Source organism: Serinus canaria, chromosome 1, assembly GCF_022539315.1.
Source record: "Serinus canaria isolate serCan28SL12 chromosome 1, serCan2020, whole genome shotgun sequence".
Classification (NCBI taxonomy): Eukaryota; Metazoa; Chordata; class Aves; order Passeriformes; family Fringillidae; genus Serinus; species Serinus canaria.
This window is the reverse complement of record NC_066313.1, coordinates 20,996,386-21,022,465: the sequence shown is the minus strand read 5'-3', so window position 1 is coordinate 21,022,465 and position 26,080 is coordinate 20,996,386. Positions and strand designations below refer to the sequence as shown.

The following is a 26,080-nucleotide window of genomic DNA, read 5'->3' as shown; positions in this document are numbered from 1 at the left end:
CTTCCAGCAATGCTAACTTTTAATTATTTAGCCTACTACCTTAATTCCGTTTGCATGCTAGCTTTGATTTTGAGGTTTCCCTATCGTGACCAGTGGATTAATCTGTTGAGAGAAATTGCAGAGATTAATTTAGACTTCTCTGGGAAAAGAGTGATGTTATAGAATTACTAGATAATAATAACAACAGTTATTATAATTAATAGTGTACTAGAATTACACTATTGTCCTGAATGATGTTATTTCACCAGAATATATATTGGAATAGTCCTCATTATCTCTAACAACAAATTTACTGTGCTCCCTTCAGAGTGCAGGATTCCAATGGGCCTGGCAAGTGGGGTTATACTCGATTCCCAGATCGGTGCTTCACATCACATAGGTGAGTTTATCCCTGAAAAGGTCCCTGAACACCTCCAGCAAAGTGTTGCAGTTCTGTCTTCTTTTGGTTTCTCTGATGTGAAGCCTTTCAAGATCAGTTGTCAGGCTAAAAGTCTCTCCAGTGCTGCAAGCAGAGACGGGAGTTCTGTTAGGTAGCCATCATTACACAGGTCTGCTGTCAGTGTCACAAGACTGAGAGTCAGGGAGTGCTCTTTCTGTGGCCTGCTGGGTGATCAGGAACAAATCCAGCATTCTTTTTGTCCCTTGGATTCCCTGCTTGAAAATAACACCAAGTGTTCAAAAAGCTTTTGAGATTTGCTTGTGGTATGACATATGAAAGGACAAAATATATCTGTTATGAAAGACTTGGGAACCCTGACATCCAGAGCAATTACAGAGTCTTTAATTTGTCAAGTTTGTCTGTGGTACAAAAGTGGGATCATTACTTAGAGACTTTTCGTAGAATTTTATACAGACAGTGTCAAATCAAGGTGTACAGGTTATGCACGCATGTAGGAATGCCCATCCTTTCCCTTGAAATAAAAAATAAGTTACTTATTTTGTAAAATCCAATTTTTTGTGGATTTGATTTTCTTTCTTTGTTTCCTCATTGAGTGTTGTGAAGGCTTGAAAGCCATTTTGTAATATATATTCTATACCAGTTTTTAACTTGGAAACCTTGTTATGCAGAGGGGAGCTCTCTCACATGAATGTAGAGCACATTTTGTGTCTGATCCTGCTGGGGGCTAAAACTTGTTTAGCAAACTCTAGACCCTGGTTCCAAATCAATAAATAACCAGTATATTACATAAAAGGTTATTATTTTTGTCATTTTGCCAACTTTAAAGCTTTGTCGGGTACAGGTGCTGACCATGTCCTAGATTATGGGTTTAGATCTCTTGTTTGTAATTTTTTTTTTTTTTAAATCATTTGGGTGGGGGGGTTGGAAATGGTGCACTCAAAGCTAATAGCAGCCTCAGTTTATGTTTTTTCTATGTCTCTTTAAATTCTTGCTTTATTCATATTTTCTGTCTAGACTATTGGGAACCTAAGTTAGCCCGATTAAATAATTCTGGAACATACAATGCTTGGAGTACTACAGTAGAGGAAGTACTGCCTTGGATCCAGGTAAAGTACAACATCATTGAGTTATGATTTTCCTACAGCTTATTTTAGAAGGTCAAGTTGCTCTTGTCACTGAGAAGGCTGCTGGGGAAGACTGAAAAGATGTGGCAAGATTGTTGATGCCATGAACTGTTTTTCTTCCCTGAAGTAACTCAGTCTCTGCTGCTGTTGAGGCTCCTTGACTGGACAGTTACCCTCACAATGTAGATTGTAATTATTTTGTAGGTAAATGGAGTCATTTTTTCTACTGCTATATTTTATCTTTGTCTGTCTAACAGTACATATTTGTATGTTTGTGTTTAAGTGATCATTTAATATCAAATTACCTGAATGAAGGCTTGAGGATATTTTTTGTTTAGTTTATATGCTGCTGTCCCACTTGGCAGAGCTCAGTTGTCTTCACTTAGGGAAACTAAGCTTATAATTATGACTTCAAGCTCTATATCATTCAATCACTTCACTTCTGTGTTTTTCTGCCATCCCAGTGACTTTTGCACTACACAGCCAGTTTGCACCCAAATTTGGGGAGAATAGCTGATTTCTTATAAATCTCATTAAAATTGGCTGGAAGACAAGAGAGACTCAAGTTCAGCAGGTGGCTGTTGTGTTTGACTTGCCAACATTTGATATACTGGCAAGTTAGTGAAAGTGGAGTACGGGGAGAAGGTTGGGAGATCTGATGTGAAACTGGAAATATCATTGGGAAGAGAAAGAATTTAACAGGGGGCTGTGGTGGTGGGAAGCTGAAGTTACTGCAGTGAAGCGTGCAGAGGTAGGGAGGGCATGTCCCAGAGAAAGAGTTTTACTGCTGACAGGTACACCTTCCAGATTTGTTTTTATGTGCTAAGTGTTAGATATGGTATCAGCAGGAATGGTGGCTTTTCAGCACTTCAGAATGTCATATGCCTTTCTGCAGCCTAGGCATCCAAAATTAGAGGTCGCTTCTATAAGTGTGAGCCTTTAATTTCTCTGTGATCCTTGACCTATCTGTAAAATGGGGGGTGGGGGGGGAATCGTGCCTGCCACAGACACACAGATACTTTTGAAGTGCTTTTGTGGTGCAGTGCTGAACCCTGTAAAATGGTCTCTGAAATTAAATGCAAACACAAAAACACAAATGAAATGAGAGAGCATTAATTTGATAGATCTCCGATAGACACTCTGGTATCTGTTATTCCTTTAGAGAACGTTAGTATTGTGCATATTAAAATACCAAAGAATTATATGGGTTTTGCTGTACATTATTGACTTTATAAACACTCTTTGCTGTTCCTAGGTGGACTTCCGAAGACAAGTTTTGCTCACTGGGATACAGACACAGGGAGCCAAGCAGTTTTTTAAGTCCTTGTACATCCAGAAGTATTTTCTTGTTTACAGCAAAGACAAACGGATATGGAACACCTTCAAAGGAGACAGCTCACCAACAGGAAAGGTCTGTCTGTGCCATGGGGCTTGCAACAACTTAGGCAGCATCACTGAGGGATACAGTGAGTCTTATCTAATGTTAAGAAAGAGTGGAAAAAATTATGGCCTTTGGAGCCTAATAGGTACACCTGGAAGCCCCAAAGGGTATTTAACACACTAATGAAATTCAGACTAGACGACAAATTGTGAGGCACTGCCTGGACTGCGGTTTGGATTGGCCTTGTGACCTTGACTGTGTGGAGTCTGGTTTTCTCACAGGCATCTCTCCCTACCATTATTTCCTAAGCCCGTGGCAGCTTTTTTGAAAAAAAGCAGGAAGCTGCACTAAAACTCACGCCTTTACCTCATCTGGGATTAGATTCTGCTTCTCATCCCTTCCTTTGATCTGTCCCAGCAGCTGAATGTTGAACTATCTGATTTGCCTGCAGAAGGCCTGTGTGGTGAGTGTGGTTGTATGCTGAAAGAGGTTCATCTTACACCCACCTGCTCCAGCCCTACCTATTACAGCTCCCTTCAATTTACACTGAGGTTTCTGTGGTACAACTCCCAGATTGAAAGCCTGTTGTCTTTTACCTCTCCTTTTGCCTCTTTGCTCATGCATTTTTATAGATTTAATTAAAACAAATGTTGCTTATTTAAACTGAGGCCTTCAGTTACTTCCAAATATGCTAACATGAGACCATGAGATATTTCAAGTGGCCCTGCAGCATAGGGTGTGCTATCACTGTGGATGGGGCTAAGGGCATAAAAAAGACTACATTTGTAACAGAGCAGGCTTTCAGCATCCAAATTTGTGTTTTGCATTAAATTAAGTATGTGTGGTTTTTTTCTTTTTTTTTCTCTTTTACACAGATTTTTGATGGTAATTCCAATGCCTATGACATAAAAGAGAACATCATTGATCCCCCTATTATTGCTAGGTACATCAGACTCTACCCCACTGAGGTCTACAACAGGCCTACTCTTCGCATGGAGCTTCTGGGCTGTGAAGTAGATGGTAAGAATTGATCAACTGCTTCCATTCGGGCAAATGCTTGACCTAATACTTTAAATGAAGCTAAAACTGTGGGTCTTCTCCATTCCAAAATTGTTGCTTTTGCTGTGGCCACTTGGGTGTACTGGAGATGACACTGTGCTCCTCTCAACAGGCTGTTCTTTGCCACTCGGAATGGAAAGTGGAGAGATCAAGAATACCCAGATAACAGCCTCATCTACAAAGACATCCTGGTTTAATACATGGGATGCTTCCCTTGCTCGTCTCAGTCACAATGGAAAGATGAATGCCTGGCGAGCCAAGGTAACAGGAGAACAACAGTGAAGGCAACAGGAGCTGGTTAATAAACTGGTGCTGTCTGTGTGGTCATGGTGCTTCCTGCATGCTCTGTGCCGTTCTGAGCGTGATTGGTCACTTCACAACCGTCCTTTGGGAAGAGCACCGCTCAACTCTTCAGCAGAAATTTGTTGAGCCTCTGGCAACAGCAGTGAAATACTTTGAGAGAAGAATGCTCTTCTCTGAGCCACAGTCTGCAGTCTGTGGGAATAGCCTATTTAATTTCAGAAGATGAGTGCAATTTGAATATTTGTCTCAAAGGGGTTAAAGAAACCCATTCCGGGTTGGCTTATAGGCAGTGTAGCCTAGTGGATTTGGGGCTGAGTGACCTTCAGCAAGGCATGTGAGCTTCTGTGTCTTTGAAATGGAGCTGCATTTCTTCACAAAGAACCTTGAGATTTGATGGAAGCTGCTCTTTTGTATAAGTATTTGGTATTAGTATTAAGTATTAGGGTTTAACACTGGAGGTAAATCTCTGTTATATTTCATTATGTATTGGAAATTAAAGCATAAATCTTCAGACTCCAAACATACTACGTGTAGTAATGAAGTTAATTATATAGATCACTAAGAATGTTTGTGACTTGCCTCAGCTTTATTCTTCTGGACTTCTTTGATACAGTTTTGATGCATTTTGATACAGTTTTAACTACCTGTAAACATGATTTTCACTTAAGCAAATACAGACATTTATATATTTGCTAATACACAAACTTTCATATCAATTGTAGTTTAACAACAACCAACAGTGGCTGCAAATTGATCTCCTCACAGTTAAGAAGATCACTGCTATTGCTACACAGGGGGTCGCATCCATGTCAGCTGAAAACTTTGTGAAAACCTATGTTCTTCTGTACAGCAATGAAGGCTCCGAGTGGAAGTCCTACACAGAGGGTTCAAGCTCAATGCCAAAGGTATCACTGTCAGCCCAGGCAATTGAATTGTTTTGTTGTATTGTATTGAATTGAATTGAATTGTTTGGTTTTAGGTGCTGGACACAGTCAAGGCTCAAAGGCAGAATGCCCAGCCAAATTGATATTCTCACTGACTGTAAAATGCTAGGGAGCTGGGGTTACTACAGATAATGTCACAGTATCCATCTGATTTTAGAGATCGTGATTAATCATAATAAAAGGAATGAACGCTGTATCTGCAGAGAATGCAGCCAACATTGTGATAAAAGGAGCTGATACTGTTTGTAAAGGAGAACATTTAGTTTGAATGCACAAGGACATTTAATTTGAATGAATAACAGATTCCCCACAGCTTCTTTGTTTTCTTTTTTTATTTCTGCCCTGATTTTTAAAGTGAAATAATGTTAGTAAGCAGTATTTATATATCAGAGCTGGGGAACTTCAGGTACCCACAGAGCAGACACAGTACTTAGTATTTTTTCCTGTATTACCTTACACCAACCTAATCCAGAAGGGCTGTTAGCAGTGGTGAAATAAGAGGAGTTTGGGGATTTGGTCAGTTAGAAATTAGAATGGCAAATTTTCTGGTGTGGATGGAAACAGAGGCTGTTTAATCCATTCAGACTCAGCGATTGCTGGCTTTAACTACTTTTAACCCAGCACGTTAGGAAGAGACTTGTTGTGGTCTTGTTTAAAACCAGAAATGAGCCAGTCCATCTACCCTGGGTGTGATTATTGCAACAGCTTGGAACTGTTGTCAAGAGAAAATGCAGGGTTTTTTTCAAATGCCACCTTTTAACTAATTGTGTTTGTGTATTTGTAGGTTTTCCTGGGTAATGCAAACAGCAATGGGCACATCAAGAATTTTTTTAACCCACCCATCCTGTCCAGGTTCATTCGCATTGTTCCAAAAACATGGTACCGTGGGATTGCCCTTCGGGTAGAACTCTATGGCTGCGATTTTGGTGGGGGTCTGGCTGCGAAGAGGACTGATGAGTCTGGGAGCTCTTAACCTGCCAGCAGTCATCTTGCAGAACAACCTGTTCATTAAGAAACCCTTAAAACAGTCACATTTAGTAGTTTAGATATGTCTTTTGTCAAAGGAACATAATGTTTTACCAGCAGGATTGAGAGATTTCTCTGGCAGGTGTTTCATTCCTACAAATACACACTTTAGGAAACAGCTTATTTTTTCTGGGAATATCTCTTTTCAGCTTTTTTTCTCTGGAAGAAATAGTAGTCCCTTGTGATTAGTATTATCATTTCTTCATTATAACCAGTACTCTGTCTTACTTTTTACTTAATTTTAAGTCCTAAATCCCTAGAATGGAGACTCTGGCCTTGATGCTGAGCCCTGATTATCTTATTTTGAAATGCTTTTGCAGCACAGATGAGGAATAGAAAGCTATAGCAGGTGGATGTTCTCTATACATAAGGCTGAGAGGGAAAACGAGTGCTGATCTGGAGCTGTGGTGCTGCGTTCCAGTAGTGCCTTGGTGAGAAATTATTGTAGGAGTGGCCTCTCCTCCATATGTCTTTCGTCTACACTGTGGCAAAGGCAGGACATGTCTCAGCATTAAGTTTTGTGCAACCCCTTCTCAGAGAATGTGTGCTGGCATTGTTGGTTTGGTTCTTGCATATGCAGCACACCTGAATGGTGTGGATTCACAGAATTAATTTTCAGTGCCCTGGAAAGGGAAAAGGGGGTCAGCAATGCCTTTCCCTCCCAGAAACAAAAAGGGAAGTGATTTAACCTGGCAGATGATGGAACAGCAATGGGAGAACCAACATGAGAATTCAGAATGCCTTGATGCTCAGTCCCATATACACTTTTAGACTGTTGGGAAAGGGAGCTCCCTTGATTAGGAAAGCTTTGAGAACTGCAGCTGTTCAGTGACAGTACAGCCTGGGAGTGGCAGAGGAGGATTGGATGAAACTGCGTAACAGAAACAGCTGCATCTTCTCTTACAATTTAGCAGCATTTTCACTAATGGAAATACACTTGTGCATAGATTTTACATGGATTTTTCCCAGGATAACTACATCTGAAAATAGATACACAGTCTATGAACTCATTACTCCAGCAGAATTTTAACTAAGCTTTCAGTAGTGTTCTGGACTTCTATCCTGTAAATTGTTTATTTGCAGCACTCTTCACTTATCACACGAGGTACCATTTAGCAGGCTGGATTGTTAAAGTAGTTTGTCTTTGAACCTTGAATGGTGTTAGCCAGTTTTATTTCAGTAGTTTTTCATTTCTTTCTCTTACAGAACATGCATTTTAAAGAGAAGGGGATAGAACAGGAGTGAAAAAAGTGTAAAAATTAAACAAACATTTTCTTCTATTTTTCTTCTTTTTTTACTATGTCACGAAATGTTGTAATTTTTCACTGGAAAATAAATCTAATATTGTTGCATGAAAGGCATCAAAATTTTGTTTTGTATATTTGCCTCTACAGTAGTAGATCTGGTAATAGTGAAAGTTTGCAACAGGAAAGTAAAATTTTCAGTTAGAAATTAGAATTAATTCTAATTCACCAATTAGAATTAATTTCAAATGGTGAAACAGTGTGAGTAATTCCTTCATCTTTAAAGGTTGGTTTCTTAGTATTTTGTAATTGTGCTTAATTTATTTTTGTTTGACACCACCATGAAATTGCCACATAAGCCATATTCAGTAGGAAAAAAGAGAAAGACTTGTAAACTTTGGAATGAGGTTTTACCTTGGAAAACAGTCAAAAATGCTTGCTAACTTCAGCAGAACCAAGTTTTCATGTGATAACTGTGAAATTATTTTTTAGAGGGCAGTAATCTTTAATGTTCTAAATAAGTAATTAGTTTTTTATTTATACTTATACACACACACACACACACACATCTAATTCTGTGTAAAGTTACATAACTGCAAAACTGATTGCAGGAGCATGACTCAGTCCGTCTGCATCAATTATTTACCAGTTAAAGATTCTGCTTCTGCTTACTAATGAACAGTACTTTGGTTAGCTGGGGTAAGCTCTCCTGCTTGCATTTCCTCCCAAGCCCCTTGTCAATGCCCAGCCTGAGCAGAGAGGTAAACAGCAAAGGCCTTGACATCATGCAGACACTGTTCAGTGCCACCTAAAACACCCCTGTGTTGTGAACACTGCCCCAGTCACAAATCTAAGCCACCCTCTGGCACCTATGATGGAAATTAACCCCATCCCAGTGGTGTTCCAGCCTGCCCAGTAGAGCAGGGATGTCTGGGCCCTGTGCCACCTCAGACATGAGGCCGTTGCTGATAACAAAATGTTCCCTTGCACAGCAGAAAAAGTTAAGTACCACAATAAATAGCAAAGGTCCAAACCAGTCGCTAATGTGCCAGACTCTTATATACAGTAAGGCAAAAAGTATGAACTACTGCCAATAACAGCTAGAAATTCTACGTAAAACACACTCTGTTCAGGGGTGTTATCTCAAAATCCTCTTGTCTCACATGGGACACCAAAAAGGACTGCAGCAGGTTGGCCTCAGCAGGCAGCTAAGTCCTCACTCAGTCACTTAATGGCTTTCCCCTGGCAGAGAAGATTGGCAGAGTGAAAGAGAGGAAACTTGTGGGTTGGTATGAAGGCAGTTTGATAAGCAAATCAAAGCTGCACATGCAAGTAAGGCACAATAAGGAATTCATTTGCCATTTCTCATCAACAGGCACATGTTCAGCTGCTTCCAGCCAAGCAGGGCCTCAACACACCTGACATTTTCTTGGGAAGACAAAGACCATAACTGAACATTCCCCCTTCATCCTTATCCTTTCCCCCTCCATTTCCTGCTGAGCACAATGTCACACGGTCTGGGATATTACATCCCCTGGCTCAGCTGTGTCCTCTCCCAGCCTCTTGGGCAGCCCCAGTCTCCTGACCGGTGGGGCAGGGTGGGGAAAAGAAAAGGCCTTGGCACTGAGCAAACACTGCCAGTACGAGCTAAAACAACCTGTGTTATCAGTGCTCGTTTAGTCAAAAAACCAAAACACAGCACTATACAGGCTGCTGTGAAGAAAATTAACTCTACCCTAGCTGGACCACATACACAAAGTATTTTAATTTTATTAAGCAGCCATCTTAGATTGAATTTGCCAAGGCTTTGGGAAATCTATAGTTAAACCAGTCAGTTCTGCAGAGCCTTTTATGCCCTGTGGAATGAAATTCTATGCATGTTGAGATTATTTGCAAAATACACAAGGAGAGCAAGAATTCCTGCAGTTTTCTCAGAGACTAAAGATGCATGTGACAGCATGAAGGTTAACAAACATTAACTCTTTTGGACTGGGAGAAATGTGGTGCCAAAGTTCAGAGTAATACAGCAAATAATTTCTTCACAAATCTGGATGGATGCCTTCACACTGGCCTTTGATCCAAAGGTCCAAAGTCAACTGCTTTTAGCCTCAAACAGCATCACAATGGAGTTGCTGCCCTCTAATGCTCATTTCAGCGTCCAAGAGGCTGCAAGGTGTCCAAAGTTGACCATCTGCAAGTGACAATACCACGTGGGTGGCTGTGCTTGAAGCCTTGTGCTTTACTCTCAACCACCTTTACTAGGTGCAACTAAGTGTTTCCATTTTCTTTCCAGAGGTGGTGACTGTACTCCTTCACACAGACACTGAAACTGTTTGTGTCTCCACTTAGACTGGAAAGGAGGTTGGAAGTATGTGTGAACACAGTTGAGCACCTCTGAAATAGACACTGACAGCAGCACCACAGTAGTTTCTTCAGAGCCTGATGCAGTAGTCCAGTATCCAGACAAGTTTGTGCAGAGTGCCCTGTACAGTCCAAAGATGCAGGCAGTCTCATGTGGATGGGTACAGACACCTCAGCCTTTTAGAGGAGGTGTAACCTCCATTTTTGCTAGTTTTTCTGCTAGTTGTTCTGAATGTAACACCTACATTGCAGGGATACCTGCACTGAAGCCAGGCCAGCTCACCTTCACCAAGGTGCCCAGGAGTCTGCAAACTGCCCAGGAGACTGAGGAGACAAAGCTGCATGGATTAAAGCCAACGCAGATCCTGTTTCTGCATCCACTCAGAAACCTGAACTGTGCATCAGCACAGATGCAAAGGTGAATCTGGGCTTTGGGGCTCTTCTTACATTAGAGATGTCTGTGAGGGTGCATGGCAAAAGCATGTCTGAGTGAAGGGCCAGGAGAACCCTGCAGAAAGAGCATCAAATGAGAATGTGTTCAGGACTCCAGACAAATAACCAATCTTCTGAGGATCTTCCAGCACCCCCTGAAATGGCCTTAAATACTAGTGGGTTGATCATTTAGGATGGTGCTAAGGGACAAAGGAGGGCTCACAAGCACTCACACTCACAAGGTGTCTTTCATGACAGAAGATTTTTTTTGGCACATACATGAGAGAGAAAGAGAAAGGCTCTCCCCATGCCCGCATATGGGCTAGGGAAGACTGTTTATCAAATATTACCATGAAGCACCAGAGAAATGAGATGCAGCACTGTCCTATGTGGACCAACTGCTATTTTGTATGAGTCAGTTATTCCTCTTAATCAGTGCAAAATATTCCTCTTCTTGCTGTGTTTATTCATGCTAGCTCTGCATCATAACCAGTTTATCCACCTACACTTTCCTATCATTACTGTGCCCCATTCTCCATTTGTTTGTTACATGCAGTGCTTGAATCATCCTTTAATTACCGTCTCCTCCAGGTAGGGAGTCCATCGTCTTGAATGTTTGTACAGCCCTCTCCAAAACAGGCCATGGGGTCATTATCAGGGTTCCTGGGCACATCTGTAACACCATTCCTAATGGGAGCAATACTGTGTTTAGCCCACTGTGACCTACATACACCAAGCATCAAGTAATTCAGACCAACCTATTTGCTTCTTCATTTAATAGAAGTACAGGGTATATTTCTTTAAAGTGATTGTTTTACTTTTTAACATCACTCTTTTAGCACTTCCCATGACAATTTTTCCACTGTAGCAGACTTGAGTGGCTTTTCCATTTTTCCTTGTGTAGCTGACTGTAAAATATTTTAAACAATTACATCTATAATGGAAATGTATAGTGCTGTACAACATGACCCATCTCAGCCCAGGAGTTATTCTGGTATCCTGAGGGAAGTAATTCCTCAAATTCAGCCACAAATGCCTAGTCTCTAACAGCTCTCTGCTTCAGTCTGCATTGGACACAATGCAGAGCTTGCTGTGGTGTGCAGGGCAGAAAGGAAGTTCTCTGCCAGAGGCTTTTGATAGTAACCTGTCTCCTAATGACTCCTGTATTTTGGAGAGATGGCTGTTTGTCCTTATGCTTCTGCAGGCCTTGGAAGCTTGGATTTTAGACTGGCTTCTGTATCAGCTGGTTCCAGTGAACTACAACACTTCATTCCCCCTCACCCCACCATGCACATTGGGTTTAAATTGACCCTTTATGGCTTCATAATATCTATGAGTTTTCTTTTGAAAGCCCCCAGATTATCAAAGGATCAACTGGGAGTTGGAAGTGGAAGACACAGGCCTTCAAAGTTATATTTAGTCTATTGTTCTAACAGATTGCTATAATCTACAGGCTTTGATCTAAACTAATCAGCCTGCATTTCAGAAATAATTTGGAGTTTTGCTTTCTTCTTGCTAATTCTGTTTCACTCCAACATAGATACCAGTTAATGAAGTCTACTTCCCCAGATTAGTTACAATGGCCAAAATAATTAAAAAAAAAGAAAGTGGTTGCTGCTGTTTGTCATGTTTCTGTGCCTTTATTCCTTCCATACTCAGCAAAAGACAAATCTGTTTTATTCTCTCTGTCTGGATAATTTCTGAAATATTTGTACCATCTTAGTGCTTTCACACACTGAGGAAACATTCTGAACAACAGCTTCACAAGAGTGCACTTTTAAAGTTTTTAATTTACAGAAGATTTTCTCTAAACAACTTGGCAAGATTTTAGGAGAACTTTACATGCACATACATTTTATTAACTCCTCCACAATACACTGCAGGCATAGAAGTTGAGAGAAGAAGGAAATAAGATTAAGGAAAGTGTGAAAAACCCTACTTTTCACAGCTTATGTTTTTCACCTTGGAAAAAAATATTGGAAGTGTTCAGGTTTTTACTATCAAACGTGTTTAACCTTTCCATACTTTTTCTAGTAGAGTGGGGAGATGGAAAGAGAAAATGTGGAGGAAGACAGAAAAGAAAAGATAGAAGTAAAAAATCAGGGAACAAAATTTTATCTTGTTCCCAAAGGCTGAAAATATTCCATGAAAATAAAACAACATGAGTTCTTTTGAAAACAAAACAAATCCTGAGAAAACATGGAGCACTTAAGTAAAAAAATTTGCAGTTTATTTTTCTGTTGCAGTTTTTGGAGGAGGAATTTAGTTTGCCTGTCTGACTGTGTATTTTTTTTAAGGAAAAGGGCTGAACTGATGTAACTCGTAACACTGGAAAGAGCAGTTGAGCTCCAGTGGCACAGCTCTAAGGATTGTTGTTTTGGAAAAGAGCAAGGCCATCCATGAGATCCTGTGAGCAGCCTGGAAGCTGTGGGAACTGTTGTCTCTAGGCAGGGCACACCAAGAACTCCAAGGTTTTGTTCTTTCCTCCTGCCCCTGCTCGGCACGAAGCAATAGTCAAGAGGGTGCACAGCACCTTGATAACAGCCCATATCCCTTCATTACCTGCTCCTGGGCTACATGCCAGCGGGACAGAGGCGCTGCTAAGAGAGAGGGAACCACTGGCAACGCGTTTATCAGTCATTGTTTCGGCTCATTTCACTCTAACCATGCTCTTTGAAAAGATCAGCCCTTCCTTGCCTGTGGCTGAAATGGATGCCAATATTAGCAGGAACTGATTCTTTGTATGTAGGGTTTTACTTCAAGATAAAAGGTAGTGAAATAGTGATTTTTTTTTCCTAATAAATCTTACAGGTTTTCTACAGAAGAGAACGCGGAGAACAATAGAAAGGAAAGTTTGCTAAACTCAGAAAATAAAAGCAGCAGAACACTGATGCCCAATGATCAAAATATTTAACTGTGTTTTACTGACAGCTGAGTAACGTTACTGGCAAAATCCTCTATGTAGCTATGTTTACCAAGGCATGATTATGGTGATTACAGTAATAAAATAGTAATAAATATATAATAGTAATAGTAGTAAAATTATGCACTACAAGGAATCTGTTCTGGGGCTTCTTGCTCTGTATATCCAGATGCCTAGGAGGCAGAATATGCAATTGCACAGGTGGGAGGCTTGACCCCTGGTATGAATTCTCTCTGGCATCAGCCAGTTTGGAGAACAAACTGGAGGTATAAAGCAGGAAGCCCTAGGAGTAGCAGCAATGTCGTGGAGATCAAGGGAGTGAAGCTAAGGGAAAGGCAAATCAAGCAGATAGAAAGGAATACATTGAACAGAAAAACAGCAAATAGTTCAGAGGATTGGCAAAGCTCTAGGCAAAACTTTAGATAACGACATCGAATGCAACAGTTTTATTTCTTCTGGTTGAACAACAAGGTGCTGCTTTATTAAACCACTAAAGTGATTCAAGCTCTTATCTCGCGAAAGGGAAGAAAACAGCAGCGGTCACCGGCCGAACGCGCCCGGGCCTTGAAAGCCCGACCAAACCGGGCACAGCCGGCCGGGATCTCTGCGGGAGCAGCTATCTGAAGAAGGCTCGCACCTGCCCCGGAGCAACGAGCCGAGGACGAGCTCCGGGGGAGAGCGCCCCTCGGGGACCCCGGCCCTGCTCCGCCCCTACCGCGCGCACGGCTTCTGGCCCCGCCCACGGGGGTGGTCTGCCCAATTCGAGGGCGGTGTGTGGCCCCGCCCTCCGCACGTTTGGCCAATCAGCGTGGGGCTCAGCGCCGCGGGCCGGGGTCGGAGCCTCGTCTCGGGAGGTGACCGGGACGTGCCCGCCACCGGCGCCTCCGGCCCCGGCCCCGCCGGGCCCGGCATGGCGGACTTGCAAGGGGGGCGGCTGGCGCGGCGCTCCGCCCGAGCTGCCAGCGGCAATGCCTGCTGCTGGGCGCTGCCCACAGCGCTGCTCTGCGCCTACGGCTTCTTCTGCAGCGTTCGGCCGTCGGAGCCCTTCCTCACCCGGTACCTGCTGGGGCCGCACAAGAACCTCTCCGAGACCCAGGTACCGCGGTACCGCGTCCCTGGGTGGCTTCCTCCCCCACCCCCCCCCCCCCCCCCCCGCAGGGTGTGTGTCTGTCTGTGTGCTGTGTGTCTGTATGTCTGTGCTTTGTTCGCAGTACGGCAGTGCTGGCGGTTACCGCCGTCTTTTCCCTCCCGCAGGTGTTCAACGAGATTTACCCGGTGTGGACTTACTCCTACCTGGCGCTGCTCTTCCCCGTGTTCCTGGCCACGGACTATCTGCGGTACAAGCCTGTGGTCCTGCTGCAGGGCCTGAGCCTCATCGTCACCTGGTTCATGCTGCTGTACGCCCAGCGGCTATGGGCCTTCCAGCTCCTTGAGTTCTTCTACGGGATGGGGACTGCCACCGACATCGCCTATTATTCCTACATCTACAGTGTCGTCGATATCAACCTGTACCAGCAGGTCACCAGCTACTGCCGAAGTGCCACCCTGGTGGGTTACACAGTGGGCTCGGTGTCTGGGCAGGTCCTTGTGTCAGTGGCAGGATGGTCCCTCTTCAGCTTGAACGTTGTCTCCTTAACCAGCATATCCATTGCCTTTGCCACGGCGTGGTTCCTGCCCATGCCACAAAAAAGCCTTTTCTTTCACCACCTATCAAGTCAGCGACGTAGTTTTGAAATGAAGGTCATGGAGTGTAAAAATGGAGCAGCTGTCCAAGATCATCCCGATGTGCAGAGGGCACCTGGCTGGGAGGATGAGACAAAAGTTCCCTTAAATGGGGAGGGTCATTCAGCAAAGAAACAGGTGAGTTGTGCCCTGAGTTTACATGAGTAGAAGATCCCTGTACTGACGTGGTTGTCACATGTGCATATACCTAGGTAGCACTAGAGATTAAGTATCTCATATACATATCAGCAAAAAAATATCCCTTTACGTATCCCTCTTCTTTACTTATGGCATAGGGAGAATTATTACTGGCATCCTTTTGCTCTTTGAGCATAGTAGTCTGCTCCTTAGTTTTTCTGAAACTGTTCTTCATGTCTCACCAAGGCTGCAGTTTGAATGCTCTGGGCATCAGATTGCCATTCAATGGTACAAAGCAAGGGACATCTCTGGGACACTAAACATTGAGCATATGTCAAAACTCTATGTGTGCTTCTGGATGCACCCAGTGACTTGCAGAAAAGGGGCAATTCTTCATGTACTCAGATTTTGGCATTGTTACTCCAACTGTTTTGTGAGTTGTGCTGCAGTATGCTGTGTAATAATTGGGATTTATCGTATGATCCTGGAAGGAAGCTGCTCTAGGAAGGAAACTACAGTAGTTCTTGGAGGCACTTGGAAGCAGACGTTGATTAGTAATAGAAGGGCAGAATGTGAGAAATTGCAGGAAGCACATCTGCATGATATCAGCCTCCTGAGAATGCCAAGGTAGTGCCCTGACTTGTGGCTTTTGTGGGCTGCATAACTTGGCAAAGTCATTTGTATGGAAACAAGTGCAGTGAAGGACATGCTGGGTCCCATGGGTGAGCAGCCTCCAGTTTTGGGGCCCAGTATGAGTGGTGTGAGTGTGTAGTTGCCTGCTGGGCAGGTCCCTGCTGGCCTCATTGCTTCAGGAAATGCAAATATGTGAAGATTCCTGGCAGGGGGATTCGAGGCCCTGGGGAGAGGCCAGCCTTGTCCTCAGACAGAACGAGGCTGTGCTGGTTCTGAGGAAAAGCCAGAAGGCAAGCACAGCTGCTGGATTAGTCAGCAGTGGGTATTTCTTAGCAAGTAAGCCACAGTTAGCTGGTTTGGGGGAGGCAGCATCCAGGGCTTTCTGCTTCTTCAGCTACAGCTGGGAATTAAAGGTATTAACATGCCAGGGATTTAATCCTGACCCATCCGGCATGATCATGTGTGACCAAGGATGTTTTTACCTGAGTTATGCTTGCATGTTGAAGGGTATTTGTTAAGACAAATTCTGTGCCATAAACATGTAACTCATCCATTCCTTTTGTTTACCTTACTCCCCTCCTGTGAGAGTACATGTAGTACCGAAGTAGTGGGGAAGAGTTTAGAAAAGGAGAGAATACACCTGCCTAACTCCCCTAAGGTCACTTACACCAGGTGCTGAAGGCTGAGAAGCACTGGAGCATGATGATTGTCCTTCTTGCTGAGGTAACAGCGACTATTTTTCACAAACATGGATGGCTGTAGGAATAATTGTATTGAAGAGGCACTGCCAGGGCAGGGCAGAGCAGGTGTGCCTTTCTGCCTTACCAGACACTTGCTTGGGGCTGAGCAGCCACATCAGTTTTTGCGTTGCGTGTGACTGTTCCCTTCTCTTGTTTTCCTGTGTCTAAACTTGTACTTCGTGTGAAATCATCGGTGTGGGAGTTATGTGTAAGGTCACATTGCCACAAGTCACTTCTTCCCAAGTTGTTCTGTTGAGTTTTGTTTTGCTTATGCAGAGCAAGAGTTATGCCATTGGCAAGGCTCCGGTGGGACTGTGTGGTGTTTAATAAAGATGCTTAGAAATCAGTGACACTTGAAGGGGTGGAAGAAAGGAAGTTCAGGACAGGTTTCAGGCTGTGGTCTTTTGGGGTTTTAGTAGAAACCTTTTGAAATGAGTTTTACTGCTCATGGAAAATAGTCTTTCTTAGGAACATACTGCATGATTCGCCCAGGGAAAGGGCATAATGCCAAGAGCTCAAAGTTGCTGCTGCTGTCTGGAAACCACTCTGAAACTGGGCATGTGACAGCACAATGTGCAATAGCTCAGTCCTGTGACAATACTATGTGTTTCCCTGCAGGGAATCCACATTCACAGGGGCCTGAGGTGCCGGGTGGGCCTTGGGGCTCTGCCCAGTCTCGCATTAAGTAACTGCTCCTCCTACTCTGACCAGAAGGGTCTTGCCCTAAAGAGTCTATGTCTGTACATGTGTGTGTGCAGCGAATGTAACCAGGAACTTTTGTCTACAAAGTAAAGACAAGCTCTTTTCCTCTGCTGCTGTTCTAAAGAAAATCAACTTATCTGGGGACAGATGTAGTTCTCTGTGCTACAAAATTTGGTTGAATTTGAATCAGAACTTAAAAGTGCCAGTGATACTTTTTGCCTTTATGATGTAAATCATGACAAGACAGGCTTCTGATCCTGTCTTGTCAAAGTGGATATTATGTCCTGTTCTCTGGTGTTTCTTCTGTGGTACCCTTCAGTTGCTCACATAATATGTGGCAGTCCCTGCTGTCTGCCAGGCAGAGCCAGAGAAGGCGAGGTGCTTGGGACTGAACCCTTCCTCTGCATGTGAGGGTACGGCCCTGTTTGGCACAGAGGCTGTGAGATGGGAAAGCTTTTTATTCATTACTGTGTGGGGGTTTGTATCCAAGAGTGTTATTGTCACTCACTAGTGATCAGACCCACCTGAAAGGGGCAACTCTGTGGAGCAGTGTAAAGTGTTCATAAAAAAGACTTAACATTTCTCTCCCCTTCCTTCTCCAATCTATGTAGAAGCAGAAAGTAGACATCGCAAAGGTGCTTAAAGACCTCTGGCAGGACTTCCTCCAGTGCTACTCCTCCAGGACCATGCTCTGCTGGTCTGTGTGGTGGGCACTGTCCACCTGTGGCTACTTTCAGGTCATCAACTACGCTCAGGGCCTGTGGGAGATGGTGCTGCCTTCTCACAGCGCGGACATCTACAATGGTGCTGTGGAAGCAGCCTCGACGCTCCTGGGTAAGCTTCCTGCTTAGCTCCTACTCTGCTGTGAGAAATGTCTTGTTTCCCTCAAGGTCACTAGAGCATGATTGGGAAGTGCCATGCATTCCCCCAAGCATGCAGGAGAGGTAGACCCTGGTATTTGGGATGAATCTTCCCTGACATGCACAGGTAGGGTGCTCATTGTGAGTTAGTCGTTGGAGCAGCTCTAATTCTTGTAATCCAGTATGTAGGTGTTTAGAGGAACCTCCCAAGGCAATCATCATTCTGATATACTTGGCACAAGGCTCCAGGCATGTGGCTGACTGTGTGCTCTTGACTGTCACCATAACAGTGGGGTTATGTTTGTTTTAGCCACTCAGAGTCAGACATGGGGTCCTGTGATTTTGGTTTTTCTCCAGGAGCCTATGAAGGTTTCCTATATGCACCCAGAATGCAGTGAGCCATGGTTAGTCATTTCAGCACTGTTAGGAGCAGAAGCTATTAAGATGAAGGAAGTTGGTTGACTTGAAAGGGTCAGGTAGGTCAGTGAACACAAGTGTTTGTTTATGAACTTGTTTAATACTGTTTCATTACCAGAACTAGGACAATGCTGTTTTAAAAAAACTAATGTACCCTTGCAGAGGTTTTCTAGATGTTGCTGCAGCGCATCCCTTTTATTTGATGGAGTCATTGTTCCATCATCTGCTGTGGACATCACCTACTTGAGGGCAAAAGAAACCAAGGTACACAAACAAATTATTAGTGCTTCCTTGGGTTTGCTCAGCCCCTTCTTGAAGTTCAATAGGAAGCTGTGGCTGGTTTATAGTTCTAAAAGCTGGTCCACAACCCATTGTTAGTTAGGTTTGAAACTGTTGGCAACTTGATGACTTTGTCTATTCAGTCCTTGGTGTGCTAAACCTGCCCTTAAATACCTTGCTGTCATACATTGTTTCTCCACTCTAGCATGAGCCTGTGGCTCTTACTTCTTGTTTGGATTGGCTTCCTCTACCACCCTACCTTTGTCCTAGCAGGAGAATAATTGTTATCAAGGAAAAGAAGATCCATAGTGTGGCCTAATAGCAGCAGAATTTAAAAAATAAAAAAAGGGAGGGGAAAGGGTAGTCTTCAAACCTTATAATGAACATCTTTGATAACAAGGTCCTTTTTAAAAAGGCCTGTGAACAATGGACCTAAACTCTTGTAATACTGAAGTTTTTAGTTTCCCATTTTGATTTTTTTTTCCTCAAGTATCATTTTTATAAATAGTTGAATCATTTTGGGTGATGTTTTCAGGCGAATTAGCCTGAACAGCTCAAAAGACAGAATCCTTCCAGTTGACAGAGATTAATTGCTTGAAAGAAGCAGTTTAATGGATTAATAGTCACAACTAAAAGCTTGAAGTGTGTGACAGGACTGGAAGTCCTAACACCCATTAAGAATGAGCATGCAGTGACCTGACTTCCTAGTGCTGGTGCAAACGCTCTAATTTCTGGTTTCCAGTTTGAATTTATTAATGATCTGTTTATTTATCTCTAATGTTGTGCCAAGGTTGTATTTTAGCACAAAATCTTTGCTCTGGGCCAGACAAGCCAGGTTTTTCTAGCTGTTCTTTGGTAAAGTTAAGCTCTTTGTTCTGTTCTTTAATTCTGCAAGAACACAATGTGCTCATCTTTGCACCAAACCTGGCTTGAGTTGCATTCCTTTTGAAGGTGGATAATCTGAATTGCACTCAGCTTTACTCAGTGAGGCATCAGACTTACAGAAGAACATGCTGTTCACTCTTTCCCCTGTATTAGAAATCTCTCCTGCTGTGTCCCAGATCTGATTTGCCATTTTAATTGCTCTTAGTCATTCTGTGCTCAGTTAGGAGCAACGTTTGGCAACCTTTTCATAAGGTGCTTTTGCCATCCCTGCCCTGCAGATGGGTTTAAGTTGGTATGGTGACTCATGTAGCTGTCAGATCCTTGTCCTGGGAAAGAGAATTAGTATCCCTTCTAGGGAGATCAGCTGACTGTTAGGTTGCATCCCTGCACCTTCTTTGCGGTGTGACAATCCTTTATCAGGTTGGGTTGTGAAACCACTGATCAGCTGAATGTGTCTCATTGAAGGACGGAGACTGAATGTCTTAATTAGGTGTCAGGCTGATACAACCTTGGAACATAAGGAGAGTACAATTTTTGTGAATTGCCATGAGATCCTCATGTCTGTTCTCAAATTTCAGAATTGCTGAGACACTAGGAAGAATGCTCTAGGACTGAGCTTCTTTTTGCATTTAAGAGTTTTGCTACTGGAGGAGCTAGACTTCCAAAGAACAAGATGTTAGTCAGACTTTAGTAAAGGAAAATAAATCCTTTCCCTTGGCATAGTGCCATTCTTCACTAGTCTGCAAGATTGGTAAGGTCTGACAGGACTGCAGGCTTGTGCAAACTGGTGGCGCATAAGCAATCTTGGTGTACTTGATGGTTTTCTAAGACAGCATGCCGTCTAAGGGCTACAAAGAGCTTAGATAGTGCACTGTAGCACTTTTGTGCGGTGGTCTACTGCTGAACACAATCCTGTTTTTCATAGATGTCCTGTAAACCTCCCTTTGTCAGTATGCTGTTTGTCTGGTTTGCTGTGTACCACCATTATGCTGTTGGTTGCTATTTGGCTTATTTGCAGAACAAGGCCTACTTGGAATGGGAATTTTTTATTAATGTAATATGTATATAGACATTCTCAGTAGTTGCAACTATGATAATGCATGAAACACACCTTGTCTGCTCATTGAATTGCACAAAATACCACATACTTTCCCATCCTCTGATTTGTCTTTTATCCCCATCCCCTCTTCACAAAATCCAGCCAGAGTTACAAACCTGTCTGGGTTGTAAAGGATTGTTCTGGCACAATCAATAGTACATGATTATAACCTGTGATTGGGCTGCATTCCAGGAGATGTAGATTTGGACTCCTTGTCTTACTTAATCTTATAGCCCAGTGTGGAGATGACAGAAAATGTAGGTTTTTCTGCTTCCTGGGAGAGAGCTTTATCAGCTATGCATTAAAGTGAGTAGTGCCTTTCTCCCTCCTACCCTCTGCTAAAGCACCAGTAAATAATTAGGTTAGTGCTTTTGAGAACCAGGGTTTGCATTTCTCAACAGAAATTACCCAATTATTGACAGCACTGCCACAGTCAAGCACAGAGGAGTGAGTGGCAGTGGTCTGAGGCCTGGGGCTGTCATGCTTCTGGAGCCAGAGAGAAGACTTTAGAGGCAGTCAGCATTGACCTATGTATTTTTTGTCCTGTTTCTGTAAAAGTAAATGGGAGTTTACAGCAGTGTTCCAGGTGAGGGAGGGTCAGGAAGGAGAACTGCTGAGGTGTTCCCATTTGTGTCTTCCACTTCATTCATGTTTGGCTGTTAGGGGCTGTAGAGCTCCCAATGCACCATCTCCAAATTGCTCCAGCTGTAATTACTAAGATTTATGCTTTCTTTCCCCTCACAGGAGCAGTTGCAGTTGTTGTTGTGGGTCACATAAAAACATCCTGGGCAATGTGGGGTGAAGTGGCACTTGCCCTGTTCTCTCTTCTTATTGCTGCTGCTGTGTATGTCATGGACACTGTTCGTAACATCTGGGTGTGCTATTCATCCTATGTCATCTTCAGAATTATCTACATGATGCTAATCACAATAGCAACGTGAGTATCTCTGTAACATAAACTGCTCTCAAGGTTACAGCTGGTGTGAAAGTGGTGCCTTTCCTGTGTAACTAGTCTGTTGCAAGGGTTTGTGTTGTGAGTCAGGTTGGAAATTGAGGCATGGAGATATATTTGGCTGGCAGTGTGCCCAAGCTTGAAAGTCTTGTTACACTGAAGTGAATGCTTCTAAATATTAGATAGTGCTGATTGCTAGGGGGATGTTTTTCATAAACATGGCTGGAGTGAAGTGTTAACAGATGAGGAAAGGACAGTGTTTTGCCTGGATTGAAGCATCAACTTCCCCTAACCTGTAGGAAAACTACTTCATTGTTATTAGTCACTTTGGGGAGGAAAGCTTAGCTGGTTTTGAACCACAAAATCACTCCAAGACAGCTCAAGCACAAGGAGAGGGGTGATGCTGAAACTAGCAACTGCAAAGGGAGCTCTGGTTAGAAAGACACAAAACGTTATGGACCACAGAGCAACAGACTGAAGCTTTGAGATTGCCAGCTGCTCTCTGGGGTCAGAATGGGTTGCATCTTCTCCATGTGACCAGACCCTTTACGTCAGACAGCTGGGTTGCTTCAGTGACATTGAAACCCACAGAGTTCCCTTAGTGGTGGGTTGGGTTGTTTGTTTGTTTGCTTTTAAAAAGAGGGGTTGCATGTGTCAGTGAGTCTCTTCTAGCTATTAAGTTAGTTCATTGTGATCCTATTTAGAAAAGGACACTATCTGAGCAAGGTAATTTAGCTGTGGAAAATATGAAACCAGTCAATGTAACTCCTCAAGTTGCATAGTTGTTCTGTTCAGAAACATTCCTGCCATTCATGCATTCCTCTGCTTTCTCCCTTATGTTTCTGGTTGCCCCTTTCTTTCCAGGTTCCAGATTGCTACAAATCTCAGTGTGGAGCGGTATGCCCTGGTATTTGGGGTTAATACTTTCATTGCCTTAGCACTTCAGACTCTGCTCACTGTGATTGTTGTGGATGCCAGTGGTCTTGGCTTGGACATCTTCACCCAGGTATGATAGATGCTCTTACTATTATTGATGGGAGGTGGGGAAGGGAGGAAGATAAACCAAGCTGTAAAGCTTCTCAGCCACCTGTTTCTGGGTCAAGGATATGACAGAGAAATAACCACTGAATCCTGATATTTTAGAAGTGGAAGGGAACTCATGTATTTTATTAACATTCCTATGAATCTGGAAACTGTTGGTTTAACCACTTGTTTTTATTTTTTTCCTCTTCTCTGCAGTTCATGATTTATGCCTCTTACTTTGCGGCCATCTCACTGGTGTTCTTGGTCAGTGGCATCTGCAGTATTGTGGGAGCTTACAGAAGACAAGAGCAGGTGCAAAGCAGATCTCCTGAAAGCCAGTAGTGCACTAAGCAAAGACTCTTGGTGACTATGTATGAAGATAGAGGTCTGTTTTTAATCTCTGCCTTTTCTTCCCAAGGCAATCACCTTAATGGTATATGATCCATATTTATACTATATTAGTAGCACATTTTAGAAGGTAAATATATTAGCTCTTACGTAAGTAAGAACAAATATCTTCTTTCTAAAATGCCTTTTGTTCTTCTGTTGCGTGTATGGGATATGCAGCAAAGAACAGTAAGTTTTCTCAAAGAATGAGAGCCTTGGGAAGTTTTAGTATAATACTGTCCATCTGCAGACAGTTTTGTGATTGTCTGGTCAACTGCTGCTCTCTGTCATGAGGTGCTGTAACAGGGCAGAAATGAGGGCACACTAACAGACCTCTCTATGGAGAGCCCCAGGCCTGTGAAAGGAGGTGGCCTGAGGACTGTGCTCTGCAGTGTGGCTCTCACTGAAGCTGCCCTGTGATGCTGGATGCTCTGTTTTGAGAACTGGTGCACTTACATTTCTGCATACGCACATGCTTCCTAGAGGAGCTTGTACTGTTTCTCCTGTTCCTGTCTGTCATCCTTGCTGCCAGAGGTTTACCTTAGTTGATCATGGTGCTTCCCCAAAAACATAACTGTGTCCTGGGGCAATTTGTGGCACTGGTGGATGGACTATCAGCAGCACTACCTGTTCCACAAAGACCTGTTCCTAGGAAGGACTGTAACTGGAGGGGAAACTTAAAGGGAGTTGAAATAGGCAAAATGCTAATCCATGGGACCCTTGGTTAACTTTGACTTTGTCCCTTAGGGCTGCAGATTCCTGTGATTACAGGAGTCACTGCCTCACAACCCACAGGCTGGACGGTTTCAGGGGTGATGTATGTTAGCATAGCACTGAGAAGGAAGGTAACTCACGGGATTTTAAGCTATTCTTTGTGCTTTTAGAAAATTGTGGCTGTGGTGATTAAATTGACACCTTCAATTATGGTGGTTAGTAGAATGACTGCCTGAGGCTTTGGAAAATGATGATTTATGGTCTGTCATTTTTCCACTGTTATTTTAAAATGCCTTTATGCTTCTGGTGGGTCTCTGTCCACTAGTTCTACCTCTTCTTTCCACATGAGCAGAACAATGAATGTTTAGAGTGGGCAATTCTTTATTTAGTCCAGTTTAAGTAATTTGGGACTTGCCTCATATCGGTTTTTTAAAATAATTTATATTTTCCAAATTGCTTCAACACTGAGGAGGAGTTGTACAGTTGTCCTGGGCTTGGGCACCTGGTTACTCAGGCAGCATGACCAGAACAGCAACAAATGCCTATGGAGTGTGCCTGTTTCTGTGCAAGTTGTGGTGAGTTTAAGTGTACAGGAGATGTGGCAAGGGAGAAGGTGCAATGCAGCCTTTCCCTCCATGCCTTCTCCCTGTGTGTTCGTTAGAGCTCCTTTCTTCTTTCAGCTGAAGAAGCAGCTTTGGTTCATCATCTGCTTTTACTGCCAAGGAGATTTCACAGTATTGGGGTTGGGAAGGTGTTTTCCCCCTGGCTGGGACACTTCCCATCATTTTCTGTGAGCCTCAGCCTTTACTACACAAGGTGCATGATTAATGTGTTTGGCATGTGCTGCCTGGGATCCAGGGAGCCCTTCCAGGCTGCCTGCTCAGGGGAGCCCACTCCCCAAAAACTTTTCTTTCTGCACATTGCCTCTTGAAACAGCCCCCTAAAGAGGGGCTCAGCTGCACTGGCATTTATATGTGTAAACTTAACTGCCTTATCCTGAAGTGGACACTTGAAGCCACCCATGTATATATTCCTTTCTCTGTGTTTTTTTTGTTTTTAAACAAAATAAAATCTGAAGCCATGAAATGCTAGCTGATGAGCTGTACTGGAACAGGGATAGTCTGTCTTTTGAGTTCCTTGGTCTAATGGCAGTTGGAGCAAAGCAGGGGGAATGGGTACACAGCACTCCTGTCAAGTGACCAAAAGGAGCAGCTCAATTTTAATCATACTTTTCCTACAGAGGTCAAATCTTTGATGGGGAACAGCACAGTTATTTTAAAAGCAAGTCACAAAGTAACTATTGACTTACAGCAATATCAGTAATTTTTGTACCAAAGTAATGAAACTGTGGCAACTACAATAGAAAGGCTTGTTATGCTGTGTATGTCTTCAGGCCCACAAGTTATTGAAGCCACACCTGGATGTTGTTCAGGTTCTGAGCTCGGCTGTTGCTTTGGTGATGAGGTGACTATAGAGCCTGATTGGAGCTGTATGCAGACTTAACGGTGATGCCTAGGAAAACCTGTAACCATGTGGATGTTGTTGGTTTCTAATTAAACAGCTATTTTTGTTAAATAAAAATACTCTGAGCTATCCTATGTGGAAGATGGTTTCTTTTCTGTTTGATTCCCTGCTGATCCATCGCACTGCTGCTGCAGATTGTTCTGAGCATCTTTGTAACAAAGAGAAAAACAATCTAAAACAAAGCATGCAAAAAGAAGCAAGGCTTCAAGAAACTGATAGTTGCTGGCTGGCTTGTGTAGGTTTGCATAACTCTGTGCAAGTGTCTTGTTTTGGGGATTCTTAACTGCTGAGCAGTCCATAAGCACCACTCTAAATCCAGTGCAGACTGGTCTGCAGAGGGAGATCATCACTCACCGATGCAGGGTAGCCCTCGTCGGGACGTTCCAGTCTAACTGGGGGTGACAATACAGGAAAGCAGGTGTAGGGTTCCTTGCTAGAGGACCTTTTTGTTTACATGGACCTAATTGTAAAATTGAGGCCTTAAAGGAGAAATGCTGTAAGCTCCCCATCCTGGCACACCTTGCCTTGGAAGACTCTCCTGTGCTGTGTTTCTAGGAGACGTGGCTTGTACCTCATAGTGCAGGCTGGGCTGGAGGGTGCAGTGGTTTGTGTGGGTAGTAGCCCAACAAGCCCTGTGCACAACACCAAAAACAAAAGAAAAGGGGTGTTCTGGGGAGAAGAGGGGGAGGGGAGGCTTTCTTACATATGCTTCCTTCAGAGCTTTATTGCTGAAGGATAGGACTGTTGGTATGTCAGGTCTGTTCTGAATTTCATTCATCTGCCTTCCCTGGGTGAATACAGGAGTCAC

The 26,080-nt window shown here is 43.3% G+C and overlaps 2 protein-coding genes across 3 annotated transcripts in view; both read left to right on the top strand.

Annotated features, from left to right (window-relative positions):
• F5 (coagulation factor V) overlaps positions 1 to 7,604 on the top strand; it is a 34,060-nt gene extending 26,456 nt beyond the window's left edge. For both annotated transcript variants that reach the window (XM_018908100.3, XM_018908102.3), the window contains exons 19-25: positions 308 to 379; positions 1,415 to 1,506; positions 2,780 to 2,935; positions 3,781 to 3,925; positions 4,077 to 4,225; positions 4,990 to 5,172; positions 5,996 to 7,604. In XM_018908100.3, coding sequence (XP_018763645.2) covers positions 308 to 379; positions 1,415 to 1,506; positions 2,780 to 2,935; positions 3,781 to 3,925; positions 4,077 to 4,225; positions 4,990 to 5,172; positions 5,996 to 6,184 — 986 coding nt within the window. In that variant the 3' untranslated portion in view covers positions 6,185 to 7,604. The remainder of the gene's footprint in view (positions 1 to 307; positions 380 to 1,414; positions 1,507 to 2,779; positions 2,936 to 3,780; positions 3,926 to 4,076; positions 4,226 to 4,989; positions 5,173 to 5,995) is intronic.
• A 6,337-nt stretch (positions 7,605 to 13,941) lies between these two features.
• Positions 13,942 to 25,353, top strand: SLC19A2 (solute carrier family 19 member 2). The gene is made up of 6 exons (XM_030235142.2): positions 13,942 to 14,293; positions 14,452 to 15,057; positions 17,744 to 17,966; positions 21,417 to 21,609; positions 22,489 to 22,630; positions 22,864 to 25,353. Exons 1-6 carry the CDS (start codon positions 14,108 to 14,110, stop codon positions 22,987 to 22,989), a joined length of 1,476 nt encoding a protein of 491 aa, XP_030091002.1. The 5' UTR covers positions 13,942 to 14,107; the 3' UTR covers positions 22,990 to 25,353.
• Positions 25,354 to 26,080: the final 727 nt, after the last annotated feature.